Source organism: Schistocerca americana, chromosome 2 (assembly GCF_021461395.2).
Source record: "Schistocerca americana isolate TAMUIC-IGC-003095 chromosome 2, iqSchAmer2.1, whole genome shotgun sequence".
NCBI lineage: Eukaryota > Metazoa > Arthropoda > Insecta > Orthoptera > Acrididae > Schistocerca > Schistocerca americana.
The window spans coordinates 1,044,172,630-1,044,192,707 of NC_060120.1; the positions used below are offsets into that span (position 1 = coordinate 1,044,172,630).

At 39.6% G+C, this 20,078-nt stretch overlaps 1 protein-coding gene across 1 annotated transcript in view; it reads left to right on the forward strand.

Annotated features, from left to right (window-relative positions):
• Nucleotides 1-19,664, forward strand: part of LOC124594660 — a 146,735-nt gene extending 127,071 nt beyond the window's left edge. Inside the window, exon 8 of the mRNA XM_047133029.1 lies at nucleotides 19,504-19,664. Within this exon, the coding sequence (XP_046988985.1) occupies nucleotides 19,504-19,664 (161 nt within the window). The remainder of the gene's footprint in view (nucleotides 1-19,503) is intronic.
• Nucleotides 19,665-20,078: the final 414 nt, after the last annotated feature.

Below are 20,078 nucleotides of genomic sequence, written 5' to 3' on the forward strand. Positions count from 1 at the left end.
GATTATTTGTTGGCATATAGACCTGGATGATAACCAAGTATTTCATTTTTCCTGTCAGTCTCATCATCATTATTCTTCCACTAACATATTCAGCCTCGATAACCTTGTCCTTCAGTCTTTATCCTATCAAAATTCCAACCCGACACATTCCATTTTTATCCTCACCTGAGTAGTACAATCAGAAGTCATCACTTTCTAGTTCTCCAAAACCACCCCATCTCACCTCACACATTCCGAGTACATCCAATTTGTTTCTTGTCATTTCATGTTTGGTATTTTCTAATTTCCCTTCCTGGAGAAGGGCTAAAACATTCCAAGTCCCAATCCTCAATAAGTCTTGCTTCTTTTTCTCCTTCCTTCCTTTTCCATTTGCCCTAATCTTTGGAGTCATTGTATTCCCCTCCCAGAAATCCGATTGAGGGGAAGCTTTACCTCCAGAATATTGGACAAAGAGGTCCATCCCATGAATTTCTAGGGAAGTAATTCCAGTGGTGGTTTCCCATTGTCTTCCACTGTCCTCCACATCCAGTCGGCTCGCTGACTAGTTTCCTGCTTGGTTTGGTTACATAACCTTTCGGATCTCACCCCTATTTTTAGCCAGAGTTCCAAGGTTGTAACAGTGACTCCCCCAGGTGATCTCCCAGGCCTTCTTTTAGTAATTAGCACATAATAGAAGAAGTTGTAGGTTTAAAAATTAATGTTTACTATGCATAATATAAGGAGCGGTCAATTAAAGACTGTATAATAAGCATGGCATGAACATTGGTAACACAGATAGGTGCATTTATTGAAGTGCCCTGTAATGGGAAGTAGGAAACAAAAAATGAAATCAGCAGCTCCAGGGGAGGTCGTGATGACCTTTCTCTTAGACTGCAGAGGCCTACTGCTCATTGACTTTATGTAACACAGCACCACAATTAATGCACTGTGATACATAGACACTTTACAAAACTGAAGCATCACATCAAGTCCAAATACTCAGGAATGTTGATGGACAGTGTCATTTTGTTGCGGATAATGCCTGCACACATGTGCGAGGTTGTTTCGACTGCACTGCAGAGGTTTTGCTGGGAAGACCTTACACATTGACCATACAGTCCCAGTCTCCCCCCAAGGTGATTTCCATATTTTTGGAGCCCTGAAGAAAGATTTTTATGGCCATTGCTTTATTGTGAACAAAGAGATACATGTCTGGATACAAATATGGTTCTGTAGACAGCTACAAACATTTATTCATGAAAGCATTGACCATCTTGTCTCACATTGGGATAAACATACTAACAATTACAAAAATTAATTTTGAAATAAATAACTGTTTACTTACTTTTTTCCATCTGTCTTATTTTCATTTGACTGCCCCCTACATTAATGTGTATGTTCTTTGTCTTTTCAGTTTATTGTGGACTTTTTATAACAATGTACTTTGCCAGAGACTCAGTCACTTACTTTTTTATGTGCTCCTTGTTAATGTGCTGAAGTTAAAGATCTGACCTGTTAATGTAGTAAAATACAGTAGTTACTTATCATTAAAGACAATAGGGCTCCTGCTACTGCTAACAGCTACAGGGGATCATTTATGGTTAAATGTCAGTATTAGTCACATGTTGTAGGGCAAGCAGTTGGTCAATAACAGTAGCAGAGATCATAAACAGCCAGCCAGCCAGCCATTTCACCTCAGGCAGAAGATCAAAGAAGTGTCAGTCAACAAAGATGTATCAAAGTTACGATCAGTATATGAAAGATGCAAAATTATTATTTGAATTAAAGGAAAATTCAACAGAGAAAACATATAAACTTTGAGATAGAATTGCTGGCCAGTGGCCAGTGGCCTCCAAAAAGTGAAATATTTAGTAGGCCCTTACTGCTGATAGGTTGAAGAAATCATTAAATGAAGGGCAAGTCACTCTGACTACAGGTTGATATGGACCTGCGTGTAACAAGTTAGCAACATTGAAATTTGTAATCAGCAACCCAGAAAACATATACTAGCAAATTTTCAGAAGTCCAAAACTTTCCATCAAGACCCTTTCTGATTGCCATATGACTGAACTGCTACAAATAAAATTTTAAGAGAGCATTTCTATATGGTGATATACCTTCATGAATCGATCTGACAAAGTCAGTGACAGCAAAAATAGAGTTTTTTAAGCTGAAGAAGAGTTTATAAGCTTTAATACAAACTCCAAAGAGCTGGAATGATGTATCCTCAAATTTTCTAACAACATTGGGATAAGTAGTACCTGACAATGATTGTTGTCTCTAGTACAGTGAATATAGGAGCACTGCCATCATACTATTGGTGAATGACGGACTAGTTATCGCAAGGGAGAGAGAGATGAATCAAAAGTTTGAAATAATATTCGAAATGATATTTTAGGGTGACCTGTCATATCTTGGAAAGGAGATCAAATAATTTCACATGAAATTTTTGTGAATCAGTATACACATACGGAGAAAATCACATATTTGCACTTACAATCCTAACACTCAGCATTATTTATAAAGGGGAAACATTGTTGTGAATATGTCCTTGTTTATTTAAAAGACCCTGATTAAAATGTGGGCTACCAGTTGCCTCATTTTATCTTTCTCAGCACCTTTAAAATTTTTTCAAAAATTTTGGCATGCAAACATATTTGCACTTTTTTTAACATGTAGTTCACCTCAAAGTCCCACAAGCTTCCCTAACTGTAACTCACTCACACCCACTAGTCCATCACTATAAGTTCCTCACACCCATCTACTCCCAGTTGCCATTTTTCACTTACTCATTCAGCACAGTTCATTGTCATTATCTTCTCTTTTCCTCCTGTCATTGTCTCCTGCACCACAGCCACAGTCCTCTTCATTCTGTCCAACAGCTACAGTTTCATGTCATCATCACTGTCTCCCACTTGCTCCCTCTTACTGCTAATATCTCATTCCTTTCTTCCTACTCCTGCTGTCTTATCTCGCTTTCATTATATCTCTCTTCCTCATTGTCCTTATCATGTACTCTATCTCTCATTATCATTGGCTCTCACCCACTTCCACTTTCTCTTTCCCTCTATCCTTCCCCATTTCCCCCTCCCCCATTCACCCCCTTCCCTGGCACTGTCTTCTTCAGTTTTTTTCCTAGCACTATTCTGTCACTGTGAGCTATGTACCCCTGCCACTGTCTCTCTCTCTTTCTCTCACACTGCCATTTGTCTACTTTGCTCTTTCTGTAAGACAACCACTGTTTACTGCCATCCAGTGCTTATTATTTTTCTATGTCTTTGCCACTGCCACTGTCATCTTCTCTGCCAGCTTGGAAAAGCTTGAGAAAGCGATGTGTTTCAAAAAGTGCAAATACGTTTGCATGCCAAAATTTTTGGGAAACTTTTTATAGATGCTGAGTAAGGTAGAATGAGGCAACTGGTACCATATGTTTCAGTCAGAATCTTTTAAATAAACACATATTCACATTTTTTTGTCATCTGATGTGAGCATTATTCCCTTCTTTTCCCTGCTGTAGCAAGGTATGTAACTCATATGGAAAGAAATTTTATGGGCCAGTAAAATTTAGATAGTTTACTTATATGAAACTGAAATAATGAAAAACTAATTTTGCTCCTCAGACTGGATTTTACAGGCAAAAAAATTTTGCTTGTGCTTCACTACTACAATATGGGGCTCGCAGATGATAACAGAGACAGTTTACAACATATTTTTCCCTGCTATGTCCCCTTTACAAACTACATTTTCACCTCACACCAGATGTTACATGTGTATTTTACATGTACAAGTAGGATAACTTTAAACCTCTATACCTCGGAAACAGATAAATATATGAAGAAAATTTTCAAGGCTGTTTGAGGTCAGGATTGAAGCAATACATCATAAAAATTACAGCCATTTGCTGTGCTTAACCGCCTTGGAACCCATAGCTGCATTTTGGTACCCAAAAAATAAGTTTTTGGGGTGTTTCTCGATAATAGATAAAGACTTTTGAAAACAGGGAGATGTCTCTTCTAGAAAAAGGCCCGAGATTATACCAACAAAATTTGAGCAATTTGCTGTGGTTATTTGTTATTTAGATTGTTGTATGGTACTTTTGATATGACCACAGAAGGAGATTTTACTCACTGCAACCCTCAACTATTTATAGCACACTCAGGGAAAAGCTATGAGTGGAGAACGAGGAGAACACTGAAACAATGATAATGATTAGTGACAAGAACACCTACATTTGATGATAAATACTCAAATTTGTATAAATTGGCACAGGCAGCAGATTGTGGGGTTCCATTACTATTTCAGAAGGTAAGGCTGGAAAGAAAACAGTTCTTGTCCCACTAGAAAGTTTACTGAAGACGGCTGGTGTGAACTCACTAGAAGCAAGTGATGTGGCATGAAGTGCACAGGTAGAAGGCAGTCTGTTCTATAGTTAAGTTGACTTGGAACTGCCCATTCTGCTTTGGTGCCAGCGCATATGACTTCTGTGGGGGCACCACTACTGCGACTTTGCAGCAATCGCTGGGCTGTACACCATCTCTGGAGTGTTTTGTTGACCTATCAACACCTGTGGTGCTGCCTGATGGTGTGTGGTGTACTTATAACACCCCCCTCTTAAATCTCCTTGTCATGGTAACATATGATTACAGTGTGAATGACACCAAGGGGGAAGTCTGGATGCAGGTGCAGCAAGAGGGACAGGAACCAGGATTGGAGCCAGTGTCAGGCTCCTATCTGCGCCCTGGCATTCATCCTGAGCCCCGACGGGAATGCCTGTCAAACTGCAGGGAGGGTGCACACCTACATCCAGGGCGAGGTCTCGAACAATGGAGGACTTCCCATTGGAGAGGAAGGTGGCAGAGTGCAGAGGCATTTCCCATGTCAACATGGGCTGCTGTGATGATGGCATCGGGGATAAGAGCACGTCTATCTTCATGGGAAGCTCCTCGGGTTGAGATGCCATCTGGTCTATGGCAGGCAGCTGTGACCCTGGCTCCTGACTGCCTGCTGAATCTGTAAAATGAAATGCAGTGGTACAATCGTGGCGTCTCAGAGGGCGAAGCTGGTTCCGGTGTCTTTTGAGCAGTGACACTGTAGGAGAAGAAACCAAGGACATGTTGTGTTCAAGGACATGTGAAATGTCCCCTGTTGCCATCACTGTCTAGGCTGGAATATCCTGAAGAGTACTTCATCCTGTATCTGAAAATGAGAAGCTTTGTCCTGACCAGCGTTCCAGCAGAATGATGGCGTTTACTCTCCTAGGCCACCCTCTGCACCTGTAATTCAGCACAATGGTCAAATCTGCATCCACAGCTGTCTCCTGCGCCATGCAATGAAAGTCCATGGGAAAGCTGAGAACTGCGGAAGCACCCAGAGCATCTATCTGACAACTTGATGCTTTGGGGAGTTGAACTGATCATCCACGTCCACCAGTAAACTTGACGACACATCAGCATTGGAATGTTGAGTCGAGGTCTTATAAGATTTCATATTGTAGTTCAACAGCAACAAAGTCCATTGTTGCAATTTCTGTGGTGTGTGGGGTGGAACAGGCTTAGTTTGGTGGAAGAGAGAAGTGAATGCCTTATTCACCATAAATGATTGTCAATTCTTCTTTTTTGACCTGACTGTAATCTGCCTGAGTCATAGTCAGAAATTTGGAGCAAATACTATTGGACAATCTGTTGATCTAACATGATGCAACAGAACTGTGCCTAGGCCAATAGAAGAAGTGTCAACCGCTAATAGAACTAGTATCAACCAAGACTTCGGCCCTGAATGTAGGTGTGCACCCTGTTGGGGCGATGGATGAATGCCAGGGCGCTAATAGAAACCTGACACTGGCTCCAGTCCTGGTTCCTGTCCCACTTGCTGCACCTGCACCCAAACTGCCCCTTGGCGTCATTCACACTGTAACCATATGCGACCATGACAAGGAGATTTAGGGAGGAGGAGTGATGTGTCATAAGAACACCATACTCCACCAGGCAGCACCACAGACGTTGACAGGTCAACAAAGTACTCCAGAGACAGTGTATAGCCCAGCGATTGCTGCAAAGTAGCAGTGGTGGTGCCCCCACGGAAGTCGGGGCAGAAGCTAAACTGCTTTAGCTGGATCAAAATGTATGAGGCACATGTTATTAAATAGTGTCTGTTTGAATAGATCAAAAATCAGCTGATATTCCTTCAGCCATGCATATGGAACATCCTTCCACTGTAACTTGTGAAGCAGAGCTGCAATCAGAGAGGCATGAGGAATGAATTTGAAGTAGTAGTTTAGTTTGCCTAACACTCCTTTCAGTTCCTTTAGATTTTTGGAAGAGAGCAAATCTTTGATGGCTCGCAAATGAGTTGGGGTGGCATGAATACCTGCATATTAATGACATGTCCCAGATATTCTATTTGCATCTCAGAAAAAGAGCACTTGTCTTTGCAACACTTGAGGCCTGCTGATAGTAGTACTTGAAAAAGGCACTCAAGATTGGCTAAATGTTCTGCAGAACATCCAGACATGACAATACCATCCAAGTAATTTAAGCAAGAAGGCACCTTGGCAGTCACTTGTTCTTAAAAGCACTGGAAAATCACCAGTGCTGAAGCACTACTGAAGGGCAGTCAGTAAAATTCAAATAACTAAAGATGATTGTTAATAACTAAAAATTTTGTTGAGTAGTCATTCAGAGGCGATTGGAGGTAAAGATCAGCTAACTCTATCTTGGAAAAATAATGACCCTTTCCTAATCTGTCCATGTGTTCCTCTGTGTGGGGCAAAAGGTATATATCTATCACTGTCTGAGAGTTTACAGTCAACTTAAAATCAACACACAGCTGAACGTATCCTGAAGGTTTCTGAAGGATAAATAGTGGGGAAGAACATTAACTTGCACTGAGTGGTTTGAAGACCCCATTAGCTTGCCATTACCATAACTATTCAGCAAACTGTTCCCTAATGGCAATGGGCACTTGCCCAGATCCACAAAACTTTGATTTTGCATTTGAGTGACACATGAGCTAAAAATTGTTCACACAATCTAGATCATTGCCAAAAAGTTAACTAAGTTTGTCACATAGAGCTTGAATCTTGTTGGTAGACACTTCCATTGAAATTTGCAGCACTGACTTGTGGATTGACAATCCAAAAACGTCAAAAGACTATAAGCCAAAAATATTCTGCAAAGATTTGGCAGTAAGCAACATGAATACAATTGTCTTTGCTACACCTTTAAAAGTAGTTGGAATACTGAAAGTTCCTTAAACTGGAATTTCCTGTCCATTATAAGCTGACAACATATGCATAGATGGACTCAGTATTGGTGAAGCTAATCATTTAATCATTTATAAGTAAACTTGTTCAGAAGTGTAACTGATATACCAGTGTCTAGTTGCAATTTGACATTGACTACATTGTCCCAACTTCGTGCCACATCTAAGAGAGAACTGTTCTGCCTGTTGCTGTGAGCTGCTATACTGCATGACAGGTGATGTGAGGAAAGATTTAGTAGTGGATCTGTGTTTACATTGGCATGCCTTTTTTGGCTCATGAAAATCACTCAAGTTATGTTTGCTAAGTTTTATTCTTGGGCTACCTTTTACAACATTTACTACAGCCATGGGGTCACATTGTTCCATGGCTGGATGTGCTATGACACCATTAATGATGTCAACTGGTATAGTGGTGTGTTGCATGGCAACTTGCTGTCTGTGCAGCTTTTACATGCACACTGACTGAACATGATCTTATGTGTCTCAAAAACAACACATAACAACACGACTTGGGCACTGAGCATGCTTATGGCAACTAAAGCACTTTGGGCAAGATATTGCTATGTTTTTCTGTCTAATGACAGTCTGCTGGCATGGCATGGCAGTTTGTCACAGTATGAGGCATCACATGCTGTGGGGGCCAGGTGGGCATGAAACTGTTCATGTTCTACAGCACTGCTAACACTATCAGTATGCAATTTGTTAAAATTTGACATTTGCATCTCACACTTAGCTAAATCATATGTCATTAATCTCAATTAGCTGTAACGCTGTATCTAAAGAAGGATCAGGTTGTTTCAAAATAATAGTGCAAATTCTGTCATCACAAATATTTTGAGTTACAGTGTCACACAGCATGACATCACTGAATAAGTGTCCCCAATGGCTCAAAAATTTGAAATGCCTAGTTAAACCTTGTAATTTAGTGATCCACTGCTTGTGAGTTTGACCTATTGTCCACTGAAGGTGGAAAAACGTGAACCATGCAGCAGCCGTGAGTGTTTGGTCATCAAAGTAAGTGATTAACTTGCTAACTAAAGTCTCAAACTCTAACTGTCCTGGTTGTTTGTCCGGAAACAATTTCACTATAAGCCTGTAAGTTTCTGTCGCCACTATGGAAGGAAAAAGTGCTTTGCTCCTTGTACTTTGCAATTTGTGTGGCTCCATATGACTCATCAATTGAGCTAAGTATTCCAACCTGTCCTCATGCTATTTGTTCAAACTACAGAATGATAAAATAGCTGAGGGACGCTGCAGCTTAGGCTGCTGTGCTGCTTGTAGATTCTGCTGCTATTGTGTTAGCTGCATCACAGTGTGCAGCAACTGCTGGATTTGCTCACCCTGTAACTGAGTAACATGCATTAGCGAACCATCTTGTGACACAATACCCACACCTCTAAAGAATTTGGATTAGATGCTGCACACAAAATAACACACCTCTCAGTAATAGTGTTCTTCCTGACTCAAAAGTTCAAACACTAATGTACTGGACATAAAAAAAGAAATAGCTGAAAATAAATCACAAGTGAAAATGGTAGGTGGGTGGGCAAAAACCAAAGTTAATCCTGTAACTTCTGCAAATTCTTTGCCTCCTCAGCACCAGCTGTCATGTCATACTTTTGATACAACCATAGAAGTGAATTTTAGTTGTTGCAGTTCTCAACTGTTTGCAGTGAGCTGAGGGAAACACCACAAGAGGAGACCGAGGTGAACACTGAAACACTGATAATTATTAGTGACAAGAATGCACACATTTATTGACAAATACTCAACTTTGTACAAACTGGCTCAGGCAGCAGATCCTGAAGTTCAACTTATACTGTCCCACTAGAATGTACACTGAAGATGGTCTGATGTGGACTAGCTAGAAGCAGACAATGTGGCATGAAGTACGCAAGTAGGAAGTGGTCTTCTTGGTAGCTGACCTGACTTGGAATTGCACACTCTGCTGTGGCACCAGTGCATATCATTTTTCTGGCAGCACCACCACTTCGACTTCTTCGTGCAGCAATCACTGGGCTATACATCATCTCTGGAGTGGGTTGTTGATCTGTCGATGCCTGTGGTATTGCCTGGAGGTGCTCAAATGGCTCTGAGCACTATGCGACTTAACTTCTGAGGTCATCAGTCGCCTAGAACTTAGAACTAATTAAACCCAACTAACCTAAGGACATCACATACATCCATGCCCGAGGCAGGATTCGAACCTGCGACCGTAGCTGTCCCGCGGTTCCGGACTGAGTGCCTAGAACCGCTAGACCATCGCGGCCGGCCCCGGAGGTGCGTGCTGTGTTTTTGACACTACATAGATTTCGCCTCATACTGGATTTTATATGTAGAAGTAGGGTGCTGTGTATAGCTGTCCAGGAATCCTAGGCTCGGATTTGATCCACTGGTGATGGCAAAAATATAGTAAAAAAGAACCTTTTTGTGGGGTTTTCCAAGGAACCGCCCATGAACTAATTGTGACTCTATAAGTCCCATCAGACCCACTGTAGACCACATCAAATGCAAAAAGAACCAACTGATTTGCTCCATTCACCAAAGGAGGAGGAAGTGTATAATATACATATTTTGACACTGTACTGGAGGATAGTGACACTAAGAAAATCCTTTGTTGGATATACAAATGGTTCCTAGCCCAAGGGCTGTCCAAAACACTTGATCCTACCTTTTTATCACCAATAGAACCCAAGGTATGAGCACCAGAAAATCCCATTTTTTATGTGTAGTGCTGTGGAACGTGTTACGTAAGGATGTTGTTGCATGCATACTGATTTGGAAAGTTGTTAGGAAAAATCTTATAAAGTTTCAGACTGATTGCTTCAAATTTTTACATGATACTCTAATGAACATAGGCTACATTTTTTTTAACGACCAGTTTTTCTGATAAAATCGACTGTGTACTTGTATTGTTTGTTGTTCCTCCCCACCACCACAGTCAATTTTAACTACGATAGCAGGGCATTTAAACCATTAAACAAATTGTTTTCCCCATGTATATTCCTTCTTCTTACATAAAATTTTAAACTAAAAATCTATACACAACTCTATGCTTTGCAGTCAGTTTTAACAAAAAAACATGCAAGTTTTATTTGTAGTTACTGGCTTATTATTAGAGTATCACTACAGCGCCTGAATCATCCAGAAATGTGTAATCCTACATACATGTAGATTAAAAGTATGAGGAACTGCCACTGAAGCTGTTACGCTCAAAGACCCTTCAGCAGGAGAGGTCTCCCATACCCAGTGCACCCAGTGCTTGACATGTAAAAAATGATGTTCCAGTACTGTGACCTTCTAGTGGAGTGTTTTTGAAGCTTAGACTGCTTAAAACGTTATTTTAACACTTTTCTTAACATTTTTAAAGTGTGGATACAACATCTGTACTGGTAAAAAATAAAGTACTATCATATCACATCTCAAAATCCGTGGTTCTGATTTTTTTCATTAAAGGTACCAGTACCAATGTGCACCGCCACAAATCAAGAATTACTGTACCAATTATACCAATTGATTTATCCATATATTTTAAGCAACTTCAATTCACAACTGAAGTTTCATTGTTTACAACAATAAACAAGGCCTACAGTCATATGGTCAGAGAGGGGGCGGGGGAGGGGGTAGGGGGGAGTGGAGATGGACAGAGAGCTGGTGATAAAATGGGCATATAGAGGGGAAATGAGGAGATAGACAGAGAGAGGAGGAGGGAAAATGTGGAGAGAGATAGGGGGAAGAGGAGATGGACATTGAGAGGGGAAGGAGGAGATTAGGACGTAAACCCATTCTCATATATATTTAGCAATTGTGAAGCATTGCTGGGTTCGCTAGTATACATATAAAATTACTATGACACTTGAATGAGAACAGAAAGTAAAATATGTGTTAGATAGCTCTGAAAATAACATAATATAACCTGAATATTACTACTTGTTAGTATCCTCAACGTGTATGGCACCTTACGTGCATCATGCTTACCCTCTGGTGTATGCTTCTTGACTTTCTTAGTCGTTTCCATGCATATTGATTCAGTTGCTTCAGTTTATGGTAGTGCACCATTCCTTTGAAACATTTAACTCTACTAACATGGACAATAGACATTTTAGTGAAACACTGTGCTTTAATATTCATTGGTGAAGACATCTTAATGATTTGATAATGAACCAGATACTTAGTCAAGAACTTCTTTGTCTTTCCTTTGGGTGTATAAGGATTAGTGACTAACAACCACTGACCCATTCGATATTGCAGTAGTGTTCCTACACGACTGTTCTTGTCATTCCAAGGCTTTAATGATGCCTTCCTTCACCATCCGCCACACTTCACCTATCCTCTTCATAAACTTTTTGACTGATTCTCTGTTTGGTCCTAGTTTAGGAATCACAATGTCAATGTGGAAAGGCATTTTTTTGCTGTACACCACTTCAGAGAGCATCAGACCTGTGCCAGTATGTACTTAAGAAATATATGCACAAACTATGTATTGCAGGTATGTATCCCAATTTTTGTGCTCATTGTTAACATAATAACATTTCAGAAGTGGTTCTAAGCACCCACTCTGCTTTCCCGTTAGTCCGAGAATGCAGTGGGCTTCTTTGTATCTTCCAAATACGAAGTACATGACATAACTGCTTCACTGAATTTGATAAAAAATTCATACCCTAACCTGTAATTAAAGTATTAAAGTATCAGGCACAACAGATTTGACTTTCCAGCTGTTGACTATAACATGAGCTGCTGGGTAGGCTGCTGATTGGGAATCACCACCATTGCCAGAACTCTAGAAACGCGATCTATAATTATCAGTATGTGTTTATGTCCTATGGCTGTTCTATTGAATAATTCCAAGATATCACGCGCAATTATCCGAAAAGGTTTGGATGCCTCTGGTGGTCTTTGGAAAGGGATTTTTTGATGACTAAGATAAGCTCTCTGTGCACAAGGAGCATGGTCCTTTACATACTGCTCAACATCGCACTTTCTTGTTCTCCACCAGAATCTTTTGGTGACTATGAGTGGTCCATATTTCATTGTTAAGCTGAGTAAGCCTTTACCCGTGATGACTGTGGTTGTGCCCTGAATGCTTGATGGTGTTATCAGTCACCTGTGCTCTCTGCCACTTTGTGTTACCTTTCCCTAGTGTTGTCAATACTGCAACCTTTCCATTCAACATATCTGTATTTGTGTGTTTCCTACCTGGATTATAAATAACGTCATTATAAATAACCTCACTAAGTTTGAGTGCCCACTGTGTTAATCTACTTAAAGGGCCTTTCAGTCATGACAGCCATTTCAGTGACACACAATTACTTTAAATTTCTGGCCATATAAATAACTACGAAAATATTTGCTCCCCCAATCGCCCCATTATTGGTTTCACATGAGAGGATAAATTCCTTTTCAAAATCAGGTAAAAATCAGTACGGGAAGAGAAATTAATGCTGTCTTCAGTCTTTCAATTACTATTTTACATTTTGGTGGCCACTGGAATTTCACACCCTTCCTAAATGACCAATTCAATGGCTCTGCAATTTGTACAAAATTCCTTACATATTTTCAGTAATAATTATATAAACCCAGGAATGACTATAGTTGTTTCATGTTCTGTGGTGTTGCGATGATCAGTTTGAACACCTTTCCTGCTAATCTGATGTCCAAGGAAGATCACCTGTGCCTGCCTGAAATGGCACATATCTGTGGTAAGCATCAGACATGGTGGCTGTAGCCTGCTGAACACATCTTCCTGGTGTTTCACATGGTCTAGCATATCATTCAAGAATACAATGATATTTTCCAAATATGCTATACATGTTTTGGGCTACAGTCCATGTAGCATAATGATAATCACAAAAGAATTTGTTTTTCATAGTACCTTGTGATGATTTTCTTGCAACAGTGATGAGAGTTGCTCTCCTTGAGCTACCACTGTGCTCTATCACCCCTTCTGCCAACTGTTGATCTGTGAACTCCTCCATTAATGGTTGGCCGTGCTTCAATATGCAATACAGTTTTCTTAGTCTAGCACTTTACTACTCTTAGGTATATGCTACTAGGTAATAAATGTTGCTGGTAAAGGACTATCCATATGAAATAAATCCATAAACCATAGAAGCAAATCTTGCATTGCCTGCCAATTACTGCCTTGTAGGTACTCTCTTTCTTACATAATACTGTGGCATTGGTAGTTTGCTTGCATCTCTGGTCACCACATAACCTACCAGTATCATCTTCATCTAATACATCTGAATTGCCATTCATTAAGCCCTTAAATGGACTAACCATGCCCATGATGAAGTTATCTAAGGTAACACGAACCATATATTCACCATTCATAACATTACACGTCTGCGCACAAAACAGTGTGTTTTGTCTAACCTTTCTTTATTCACTAATGGCTGTAGCACATGTAATGCTTCTCATGGTAAATTAGTGTCAATGGAAACCCACACTAACTTCCCCATACCTGTCGGTATTGTATCATAGCAATCAACTTTAGCACATACATGTTTGCAGTTTATTCAGCAACACCTTCGTGACGAGCTTGCCTTGTATTATTAACTCATTTGCAGCTGTATTCCCCAATGGAAACAAAGTCCCACTGATTTCTGCTGTATACTGCAAAAGTTCAAATTTAGCATGATGTTTGTTGAGAAAATCTATCCCAAGAATCCTTGAATACCCTTCACCCACATACAGTAACACTTGGATATGTTCTCCAAAATTTTTAGTTTCTGTATTAAAACTGATCAGCATCGTACCTAATAATTCTACTTTCTTGTCAGCAATGCCATGTAATTTGTAATGCAGAGAGCCAAGTCTCTTCTTAATTATGCATTTCAGAGTGATGAGTGACACATGTCTACCAGAAAATATGTTCCTTGCCTTCCACCAAGTGTGACAAGTAGCATTCCATCTGTGCATATATTTGTGCAGTGTTATGTTCTATTGAGAATGCCTTCTGACAGTCAAAACGCTCCCTTTTATGTTTAATGTCTGCTTCTGCTAATCCTGTTTTCCCTCCCTTTGATCCCCATAACCCTGCACTCATTGTCCACCTTGTTCACACTTTTAGTATTCAGGTTGCTGGCACTGCTTCTTTACGTCATTTCTATGCCAACATCTATAGCACTTTACCTCTGAAGTGAAAACATGGTGGTCAGTACTTACTTTTGTGCCAACGTCAATTTCTTCTAATTGTGTTGCGACTTTAATAGCTGAAGCCAAATTATCAGGATTTTTCATCCTCAGTCTTTTTGATATCTTGGCAGGGATACCATACAGGAAAACATCTGAAGCTCTCTTTTCAGTTTCCCACAGTAAGGCATTATTGGCTTATGCATTTTGCATCAATTCATATATCTGCACGTTGATCATCCAAATCGTATCTGAAAAATTTGCTACTTATTCATTATGCTTTTTTGTGAACATACTCAGGTTTTCTCTGAAGAGCCTTCTGCTGTTTTGGTTATAATAATGCTGTCATAAACTGTCAGTCAATTGTTGAAAGGCCTCTGCATTACTAAGAGCTTCAGGATATAAAGCATATGCTTATCTTCATCCGTCAGTCGTAAATTAGCCACATGGAGAGAAGTCTCATCTGAGCAACCACTCATTCCAATGGTAGCCATAACATTCATTAATGAAGATAGTTACATTTTCAGTTGTTTTGCCAGAGAAAGGTGTTATTAAGATAGCTGGTGATGAATTGAGTGGAGGAGAGGGTACACTCAACATTGCCTTAGCTTTCCCTCACCCTGTCTGCAATTGTTGCCGAACAGCTTTTAAAGCTTCAACCTGCCTACATAAATCTTTGTTTCGTAATTGTTACTGGGTATTTAATAATGCCTGTGCTTGCTGTGTCAAAGTGGCAACAGTCTCACCCATAGTTACAAGATGTATGTCCGGCATTTTGTGTAATCTACAACTGTCATTTACAACAACAAACACAAACAGAGAAATTTTACTTAAAATACACAAAAAATAATCACCCACTTTTTCTTTGTCACACCATCGCCTCAAAACAATACTGTGCAAAATGCCCAAAATGTTTACACTTAGTGCACGTGGATGACATAGCCTTGGTACATGGCAGGAATCCTGTGCCAAGTGCTCGAACTGTCTGTAATTAGTACACATGGCTGGTACATCCTTGATACATGGCAGCGTGTTACAAAACTTACACTTCACAAGCTCCTATCACATGACAACTGTAACTTTGTAGTTATGATTGATGTCCCTATGTCTTATCGTGACCAAATAAGATACACACAAACCATTGAGATGATAGAAGCATCTGAGTAGCCGACAACCACTTCTGACACCAAATGGTAGCACTGCAATTAGGGTGTGGGATTAAAGGGACCAGACTGCGATGGTCATCGGTCCGCACTGCAATTAGCCAAGGCCACTACAGTGGTCGGGTGCTATTTGAAGTGGGGGTGGGGAGTGGTGCAATGGTAACACAATGGTATCTGCAATGACACTTTATTGCCAGGATGAATACGCAGAGTAATATAACTGTGTTGTAGCATTGTGCAGTGTGCAGGATTAATTATTACGGTAGTGGAGCAAGTCAGTGAGCTGTGCCTGGTGTGTTGTTGTGCAGGCAGCAGCAGGAGAGGCAGAGGCGTTGTCCATTACAAGTGTTCTGCAACTTGGGGCTCTACACCTCAGCAATCGCATAGACAGCCTTCAGGTGTTTAGGTCTAGAAAGATAGTTGTCATGAAAGGTGGGCCCTGGCCTTCCATCATGAAATGATCAAGACGGCAGCAGATGTTCATGGGATGTTGGGGAGGCTACATGGATGCACCACATGTGGAGAATGTGGGGATGACCCTCAGATGGTGAGGGGTTGACAGCACAACAGTCTACTCATCCATAATGACCAGCTAGGCTGCAACAGCAGACTATGGCTGTGGCTTGCATTGAGTTGGCTGCATTATTGTGTTGAAGTCACATGGACAGAATGGAGGTATGACTGAATGTGCCTATGAGCTCTGAAAACTCCACTATGTAAGTGGCAGAGCCCGCACCTATGACATGGTTGTTCTAGGTGGATGAGCAACTTTGCCCTGATATATTGGATTCATTAGCACTCCTTACCTCACTGTTGTGCTGGGCTTGGGTCTCTCTACAATGTTTCACTGTTTCAGTTGTGCTCTGTTGCTTAGTGACATAGCATTACTCCATACTGCCCTATTGTGACGTACTGCAGTGTTTGCTTTTTTACTTGCCTCACTTGCAGGTTGTGTGACAGTGCTTACCTAGTGCCTTGCTTTCTGCTACATTGACAGTATGCCATGTTGGTATTTTGATTGAGACACCAGCCCCGAGCTAGCCTCCTGGCTCTGAGCTCCCCAGGTGAAAATGTAGATATGTGTATTGAATTCATTCTGGAGTGCAACAGAACTGTGTATTGACCACTTAACTGCTATATACATGTTGGAGTATATTCACATGTGAAAAGTAACCACAAGAAAGAAGCTCATTGAAATCACAAGAAATTATATTCAACAACCCCATTGAAAATCTGCTAAACTAAAATATATTGAGAGTTCAAATCAGGTTACAAATATACTAACAAAACCACTGACTTGTGAAGTGTGTGAAGTGTAAAGAAGAAAGGTAATGAGGGAGGGTGTTGAGAATCAATTGTTTGTTTTATTTTTATCTATCATCTGTAACCTCTATGTTGTGTCCTGCCTACTCGTCAAATATGGGGTGCCTAGGAAACCTGCTTTCTCGGCTCACTAGACTATAATCTAAGGAAACTGTATTAATGAATTTTTATTACAGTAAGATAAATGAAAATATGACCATACTTTACTTTGAGACTTTACAATGATGTGTTGCAAGCAATGAGTGACAGACAAAATAAGAAATCTCATCAGTATAGACAATGCCTAATACAAGTGAAATAAAACAGTTCCTAAATTGCTGCTGTAGAGCTTGTAGCGTTCTTGTCATTAACTATTCTGTGGTACAACATTTCCCACATTTTAATATTAAGTTTCATAGAGATTTCAGCAAAAATGCATTCTATTCCTCTCAAAGTCAGTCTGGGAACAAAGCAGAAAATGCAGACTATAAGCAGGTGTTGGTAATGTAGTGTAGCATTAGCATTGTGATCAAGATTTTCATTCTCAGCATTGTTAGATCGTGGCCACCTGATTTATAGGTTATCAGCGTGTGGAATGGAGGGAAAGTCTGTTGAGTCATTGCCTTAATGATAATCACAATCTGATGATACTGACTCCTTCCCTCTGGTCATTGCATTGTATTACTATAGCTCTAATTTAATTTCACAGTCATTTGTAAAAATAAACCCTGCTTGGGAAGATAGCTGTCTCTATAATGGGCTTTCATGAATCATTATTACTTTCTCATGAAATATGCTAATCCGTACTAGGCGGGCCATCTTAGGTTGGTAAAGCCTGAAGTCAGGCTGTACATTCCTCCTCAAGATGCCTGTAACATAATGACAATTTCCACCCTCTTTCTTACCCAGGATGTCACTAAACAGAGTGACCTCCTTTTTGGCAACAAGCTGTAGATTTTGTGCCTAATGTTATCAGTTTACAAATACTGCCAATTTTAGTGTTTTAACCAACATTATGTTACAAGTTTCATTTACTGGTACCATGATTTTATAATGATTATCAATAAACAGTATCACATTAGAAGATGAATATCTTTTTCATGTGCTTTCATAAAAGACATTTGCTTCCATGTTTTATTTACACCAATGGGCATGATCAGAATGAAGAGGGAAACGTATGAGCATGTTTGTGTGCATCAGCTCTCAGCTACTGCTTTGATGCTTTGTGCACTGTGAAGAGACAAGTAGAGTTAATTTCTGTGAGAAAGGAGCAAAAACAAATAATTATTTCAGATTGTTTTTAAATAGGCAAAACTTAAATCACATTAATTTAATATTTTGGACAATATAAAGAGAATGGAATTAAGTGTAATTTATTTATTTTCACTTGTTGGGTGTCCTGTGCTTTCCTGTATGTCATAGTTTCCTGCATTTTACACTATTTTGGTTCATTCTGGTGAAAAAGTGTAAAAAGAGAATTTTACTGTAAAATCTTAGAGTAATTTTATTAGTCTGTGTATAGTGTTAGACTTGACAAGTCCAGGCTCATGTTTTCTTTCTGTCTTTCCTTCTGAGATGAGTTGCATAAAGTTGTACTTCTCATTTCAAATGATATCCCCAAAATGTGTGGTTATACTGCAAATTACTACATGTGAAAAAAAGAACTTAAGAATTCATGCATATGGTCAGCATGTTGTCATATTTTTCACTGAGAAAGGATACTGTAATTGTGAAACTGACTTGTCCCACATCATAGGGAAAGGTCACAATTATGATAGGTGGAACATGAAAAATAATTAACTGTCTATGGTTGCCTCTGTGTCTTCAGAATCATACAAATTTCTCTCAAACATCTTCCAGTGTTCCAGTTTCTCCACACGAAGCTTATAAAGTGAGTGGCCAAAAGTCAGAGGAGGTTTGTCCCATTTGAAGATGTGCTGCTTATGATGCCTAAATGCTGCAGCTAGATGTGGTATACAGTGCAAATGTAGATACAATACCTGAGCAGTCTGTTACAGATGGCTGTACAGTGAACTTGGTAGCAAGTTGCAGCTTCTCCAGCTATGAATGTACGATGTGCAAGACACATTGATAACAGCATATTGGAGATTAGACAGGATTTGGATTTCTCACGTTAACAGTGTTGAGGGTGGTTCTTCAGTATCCCAGATACAATGTTTCTACAAACTGCTGCTCAGAATGATCCCAAATAATTCATGAATGAATGTCACATCACCTCCACAGAGGTATATGTGATGATTGATGATTTTAATGTGTTGTGTCAGGAACCTATTTATACTAGGACTATAAGCATAGGGTTCAGCAATTGTGGAGAGATTTGTTATCAGCATTTCTTCCAGAGTCTTATCATGATCTTTGGTCACTCATTGTAAACCTAATGTAGATGTAGATGTACATGTGTATGTGTGTCTGTGAAACAATTAAAAAAGTAAAAACAAAGAAAAAAATTGACGTTGTGGCTCTTTCATCAGAAGTAAATGTATACCGTCTTTGATGTCAGATTTATGTACTGGACTGGCAATGAGTGATCATCACATACCTTGTTATTTAACCATTGTACTGTTTTTTATGTTATAAACATTTGAAACACTGTTTGTAAAGTTATACCATTGATTGTGGACATTTTTTATGATACTTTTTACAGATTATGGTGATTTAATCCAAGCGATGAATACGCTACCAGTGCAAACAACGGCCAAGAAAATACAACAAAAGAAAATGGACATCGAGAAACAACTAGATAAATTGCAAGCAGCAATTAAAGTGTTTTCTAAACCAAAAGTGTTCATGAAAGTTGGATCATAAGGCACTGAGGTACAATCTGTAGCTGTTGTTCCTCTTCTGCTTCACAGGTGAAGTTACAGTGAAGTCAATAGTCAAACTTGCTTTCAGTCCAGACACTAGTTGATGCTACAATTCAGTTAGTATATTAATTGGATTCAGATTTTTAAGACAGTATTTTTGACAGTTGTTAATGGCACAGTAAGAGTTTCTCTGAACTTGAAAAAAGTGTTGTACACAAACTTCTGTTTCTAGTGATGTATTTTGCTACCTTTTTGTAAAGATTAAAACCATGTACTATTAATTTCAATTTGATTAGTAACTCATAGAATGAAATTCATTTTAAAGAGCAGCACAAATGATTATAGACTACATTAACTGAATCATAAAAGTCTCTCAAGATGAGAAGTATATGTGTATGTATCAGATTTAATCTCA